The sequence below is a fragment of the Jatropha curcas genome, chromosome 11 (assembly GCF_041381405.1).
Source record: "Jatropha curcas cultivar XTBG-Jc1 chromosome 11, XTBG_Jcur_1.0, whole genome shotgun sequence".
Lineage (NCBI taxonomy): Eukaryota > Viridiplantae > Streptophyta > Magnoliopsida > Malpighiales > Euphorbiaceae > Jatropha > Jatropha curcas.
In genome coordinates, this window is record NC_143161.1 from 13526885 (window position 1) to 13532655 (window position 5771).

General features: G+C 34.3%; 1 protein-coding gene across 1 annotated transcript; it reads left to right on the forward strand.

The window, feature by feature from the left end:
- Positions 1-4609: 4609 nt before the first annotated feature.
- LOC149492613 (secreted RxLR effector protein 78-like) lies at positions 4610-5153 on the forward strand. The gene is made up of 2 exons (XM_089715888.1): positions 4610-4949; positions 5095-5153. Exons 1-2 carry the CDS (start codon positions 4610-4612, stop codon positions 5151-5153), a joined length of 399 nt encoding a protein of 132 aa, XP_089572014.1.
- The last annotated feature ends 618 nt before the right edge of the window (positions 5154-5771 follow it).

A 5771-nucleotide genomic window follows, 5' to 3' on the forward strand; every position in this document is an offset into this window, starting at 1 on the left:
TTTTCTAGCTCTATTTATTTTTGTTTCTATTTCTATTTTGTTTTAATTTACTTACCTTCTTTTATGATGACAAAAAGGGGGAGAAAACAATATACTTGGTGCTTGAGTACTTGAAGGAGAACACATTATATTTATTTAAGTACTTAATCTCTCTGCTTATCATGTTCTAATCTATGATATTTTTATTCTAATGTTTTGTTTCTATGTGAACATAATATACTTTGTATGCTCTGATTGTTATACCTTAGAATTTAGTTTTAATTCCAATGAATGCCCTGATTGTTGGACTTAGAACTCAATTCTAATTCTAATGTCAGTTTTTAAATCTGTATTCTGTTCTAATCCCCACAGATATTATATTGCACTTATTCAGAGGGAGTTTTATATAAGTTGTAATCTTGCTTCATGATAAATCTATTATGTTTAGAACTTGTATTTTGTTGACATGCATAAATTTAGGGGGAGCACATAATTCTATGTTTGATAAATTTATTGGTTTTGTCATCATTAAAAAGGGGGAGATTGTTGGCTCTAGGGTTAATTTTATCTTGAGATTTTGATGATTATGCAAAATAAATAAATTTAATATTCTTGTATATGCTAATATTATTTTATGCAGATTTCAAATATGAAAATTGCTAAAGAAGGCAAGTTTTCACAAATCTAAGATACTTTGAAGACCATGGAGATTATTGAAAATTTCTTTTGGTTAGTATCTTATGATATGTTGTGGAATAGAGTGAATATTCTTTTAAGCACAAAAATATTTTTTCTCTCTCAAAAATCATTTTCAGAAATTACCTTAAAAATAAAAGTCAAATCCTGCTCTTTTTAAATTTGCTTACCTAAATGAAAAAGATTTTGGCTCAATTATATTTGGCAACAAATAAATATTTGAAAAAGATTTGCCTCTCTTTTATTTTCGGAAATTCCTTATAAAAAGAAAATCAAATATTTTCTTTATTCTACTTACCTAAATGAAAAAGATTTTGACTTAAATATTTTTGGTAACAAATAATTGAGTATTTACAAAAGATTTTTATATCTTTTTATCTTTGGAAAGTCTAAATACTCTTTAAAGCTAAAGATCAACACTTTCTACAAACGTGATCTTCATTCCTCCTATAAAAGATGTTTTTCTTTTTTTGAAAACGTAGATGTTTTTGTAAGAGTAAGAGTCCATTGATTAAAATTTTAAATCTCTCAAAGCTCTCTCTTAAAACTCCCTTATTTCTTTTCGGCTATTTGCTTCATGAAATATTTTTAAGAGAAAAGAAAATTTAATAACAACATTTTCTGAAGAACAGTTCTGAACTTTAATTCTGTTTTCTAAATCTGTTTTCTATTCTTCCTGTGCTTATAATTGCATTTCTCTCTGTCTATATAGATTTGTACTCTGTTGTAGACTATAGGTTTTTAAATGAAAAACTTTTGTGTAATAGCTTAGGTGAAAAGCTATAGTGTAATAGGTTATCAATTATTACAACCAATCTTCTCCTTGTGGGAGATTCTAATGTCTTGATGTAAGTTTCTATTCTTTGCAAAAACAGAAAGGGTTGAGGTTGACTAGAACCTTTGAAAAATCTAGTCGGACAAAGGTTAGTTCTAGGAGTTGATCTATTTCCTTGTAAAGTTGATTTGTCTCTTACCTTTGAAAAGAGATAACATAGTGGAGGATCTCAATATGAGTCTTGGGAAGTGGATGTAGGTGAGTTAGTGTTGAACCACTATAAATCTCTGTGTTTATCTTCTTTTATTTTCTGACGTTTTACTTGATTATATTCTGTTTACACAACTGTTAATCTTCTTAGAAATGCAAAATTGTTAATGAATTTCTATTTCTAAACGTAAATAAGCTTTATCTTTGTGGAACATTAGAACTCTGGATTTCTATATTGTGATTATATTAAGTTCTAATCTGTCCTTCTACATTCAGTGTAATTCACAATGTGAATTATAAACAGTTTTCGAATTTTGCTTAAAGCTTTGTGAAACAGTTCTAAAATGCAATAACTATTTTCATAAAATCTTTCTAAATAGCAATAAGCTTTATGAAGCAGTTCTAAATGCAATAACTGATTCTTCACAAAGTCTTTCTAAATTTGCTTAAGCTTTGTGAAGCAGTTCTAAATCTAATAATTGTTCTTTATGGAGTCTTTCTAAATTTGCTTAAGCTTTGTGAAGCAGTTCTAAATCCAATAACTGTTCTTCACAGAGTCTTTCTAGACTTGCAATAAGCTTTGTGAGGAAGTTCTAAACTTGATAACTAACTCTCACAAATGCTTTCTAATTCCGCTACAACAGAATTCTTATTTTGTTTTTGAAAGTTAAATTTTTAGAAAACCCAAGTACCCCCCTCTTGGGTTGTGCCATTCATAAACAGGACCCACAATGGGTATCGAACAACATTTTACCAAGTGTTTATGGCCTATTGTGGGAGAGTCTGTGGTTGTTGGCGCGTGTTTTTATGCCCCCGCCTAACCCGGTGAGGATACAAGGATGAGGAATAAGGAATCAGGGTCAACCAGAAGCCTTTTAACCAAGAATCTATTTGAACCAAATCAAAGGAGTCTGACCTGCGCTAGGGTTGCGTCACGCAGCTACAAGTTGCGTGACGGCGCTAATAATTGCGTCACGCAACTCTAACCAGGATGACGTCACCTTGAAAAGCTCATGTAACGGTTTTGCTTTTTGTGTGGATGCGCGGCAACGGTACGAAAAGTGAGCTGCGTCACGCAGCTCTGGGGTCCGCATGACGCAGCTCTATTCTGTTGCCCTACCCATATAAATACAGCATTTTTATCTTTTAAACGGGACCTTTGGGACTTTTGTGACTTTTTGAGATTTGAGAGAAAATTTCTAAGAACTAAGCTGCGGCTAGGGTTTTCTGCAAGAACTCCATTGCGTTATCTTGAAGAAGATCAAGCCTTAGAGAGTAAAATAGATTGAAAAACAAAAAAAAAGTCACAAAAAGAGAAAAGAGAGAAAAGAAAAGAAAAAAAAGAGTTTTTCTTGTTAAAACTTGGCAAAGAACATTTCTGGGATCCTGAAACACTATTCCTAAGGCACCCAAATCGCATGCAATCCTCAAATCTGAAGATTAGGTAACCATCCAAACTCCTCTTATTATTTTTTAGTTGTTGATTTATTAAATATCTTATTTTGTTGGTGTTTGGGTAGTTTGATATTGGTTAAGTAGTATTCTGCCCATTATTGAGTGTTTTTGAATAACATTAAACAAGCTTTGATAAAAAGAAAATGTAAAAAAGGTAGTTTGAAAGGTAGTTACGGACCAGGGCAGTTGCGTCACGTAGCTACTACCTGCGTGACGGAACTGTTCATGTCCAAAAGAGGTTAACATTACCCTGACTAGTCGCGTGACGAAACTATTCGTGCATATATTTTTATCTAACTTTTTTTTTCATTTAATATTATGGTTTAAATAAATGATTGACGAATCTGAGAACTTTGCCAAAGTCACGAACAGATGCGTCACGCAACTAGGAGTTCTGTCACGTAACTGTTCTTCATAGAACAGCTGCGTGATGCAACTGTTCTAGGGTTCCAGAATAATTTCACTTTTTTATTCTATTCCGTGTAATTAAATAAATGTTTAATTTTTAATTCAAGAAATAACCAATAATGGGCAGATTATGTTTTAATCAAATCAAATAGGTTAATTTACTATTATATATGATTTTGGGATTTTAGAACTTATTGAATTTATATTGAGTAGATTGTATTTTGAATCCGGTTTGTGGCCCGCCTTTAACCATAAGGCAAGAGCGGGTCTTTTAATTATTTTTGCTATGGGTTGGATGATTGATGTGGTTTGAATGGTTATGAATGCAATGAATGGATTTATTTGGGACGATTAAATAATTTTCCACATAGGAACTCGGTTCAATTTATTCGGATTGGGTTTAATTAAATAAATTGGTTTTTCTAAAATAAAATTAGAAATTGTAGGTTAAAAGAGGCCGATTTTTCGGGCGTCGGCTTCCAACGGGTCGACGTACCCAATTCCCTTATCCAGAGTTGTACTTGGTATGCCTGACCATTTTTTTTAAAATAATTGGCCTTAAATAAAATTGGGTTAAATGAAGTTACTTTTATAAAATAAAATTGGAAACGGTCCCATTGCCGAAATAATGGGTGGCGACTCAAATGTTTTATAAGACCGATTTATCGGCATTACGTTCCTAAAAGCTTTCGTCACCATTTGTTAAATAAAAATCACATTTCCAATAATATAAAATAAAAATCGAGCGTCCTTCGCGTCGCTCGGGGGCGGGGCGAAAACAGTGGTTTGGTTTGTGTTGGGAGTGCTCGATAGGGGTCTCATTTCACCTAAAATGAATGAGACTCTGATAGTTTCGCTTCCTAAATTCACTGCTCCTGATTCTCTTTCCCAATTTTGTCCCATTAGCTTATGTAACATGTTGTATAAGCTTATTACTCAAACGATGGTTCATAGGAAGCAAAAGATTTTACCTTTGTTGATTGGGCTAGAGTAGTGTAGTTTTTTCCCTAGGAGACAGATCACTGATAATTTTGTGCTTTACCAGGAGCTCTTACACTCGATGTGAATGTCTAAAGGGAGGGGTTTATGGCTATTAAGATTAATTTGGAGAAGGCATATGATAGTTTAAACTGGGAGTTTATGGAATGGGTTCTAAGTGATATTGGGTTTTCTGCGGGATGGATAGAGAATATTATGAAGTGTATTCGGTCTTCTTGTATGTCGGTCTTATGGAATGGCGAGAAACTTCCAACCTTTAAACCGTCCCGAGGAGTTTGGCAGGGGGACTCTATTTCACCCTACCTTTTTGTTATCTTCATTGAGGTTCTTGCTCATATGATTAATGAGGAGGTGAATAGTGGGAGTTGGAAGCTGGTTCTGTTGTCTACTCATGGTCCTTCTATGTCACATCTCATGTTTGTCGATGGTATCGTCCTATTTGTGGAGGCCACAATTGATTAGATGTGAATCATTATGGAGGTCTTGGGAAAATTTTCACTGGCTTCTAGACAACGCATTAATTTTAATAAGTCTTGTTTTTTATGTTTCTCCTAATGTTTCTGATGTTACAGTTAGAGCTCTCTCGGCCGTTTCGAGTATGCAGGTTGAGGAGGATCTGAGAAGGCATTAGGGGGTCCTTTCTTTTCACTCTAGAGTTAGGCGCTATAATTTTACGTATATTCTGGACAATATGAAGGTGCGTTTAGAGGGGTGGTGGTCTAAAGTGTTGTCTCTTACTGGTAGAGTTACTTTGATTAATTCTGTCCTTTCTGCGCTTCCTATTTATGCAACGCAGACTGCCCTCTTGCCTATTTCTGTTTGTGATGAGATGGAAAGACTTTGTCAAAATTTTCTTTGGCAAGGCACCAGTGATAGTTGACGGGTCCATCTTATTGCTTGGGATACTGTATAGTTACCGAAAGAGATGGGAAGGTTGGGGATTTGTAAAATGAAGGTTATGAATCGAGCTTTACCCGGTAAGATAGCATGGAGGCTTGTTCAGAATCGTGATCAGTTATGGGCTAAAGTGCTAATTAATAAGTACATGAGGGGTCGATTTAGTTGGGATTATAATTTGAGATCGGGTGCTTCCTATATATGGAGAGCGTTTTGTAAAGGAATAAGGGTGGTGAAGGGTGGTTTGATTAAAGATGTTCATAACGGGTTAGACACTAACTTTTGGAGTGACGGTTGGCTGCTTATTGGTCCTTTATCATCAGTTTCGATTGTCCCTTCGGATAGTTTGTGG

What these genes read in the sequence shown, in the direction of transcription:
- LOC149492613 (XM_089715888.1), top strand. Translation starts at nt 4,610, where the DNA reads ATGGCTATTAAGATTAATTTGGAGAAGGCATATGATAGTTTAAACTGG. An exon ending in ACATCTCATGTTTGTCGATG is followed by an intron (nt 4,950 to 5,094) that starts GTATCGTCCTAT and finishes CTGATGTTACAG; the next exon opens with TTAGAGCTCTCTCGGCCGTT.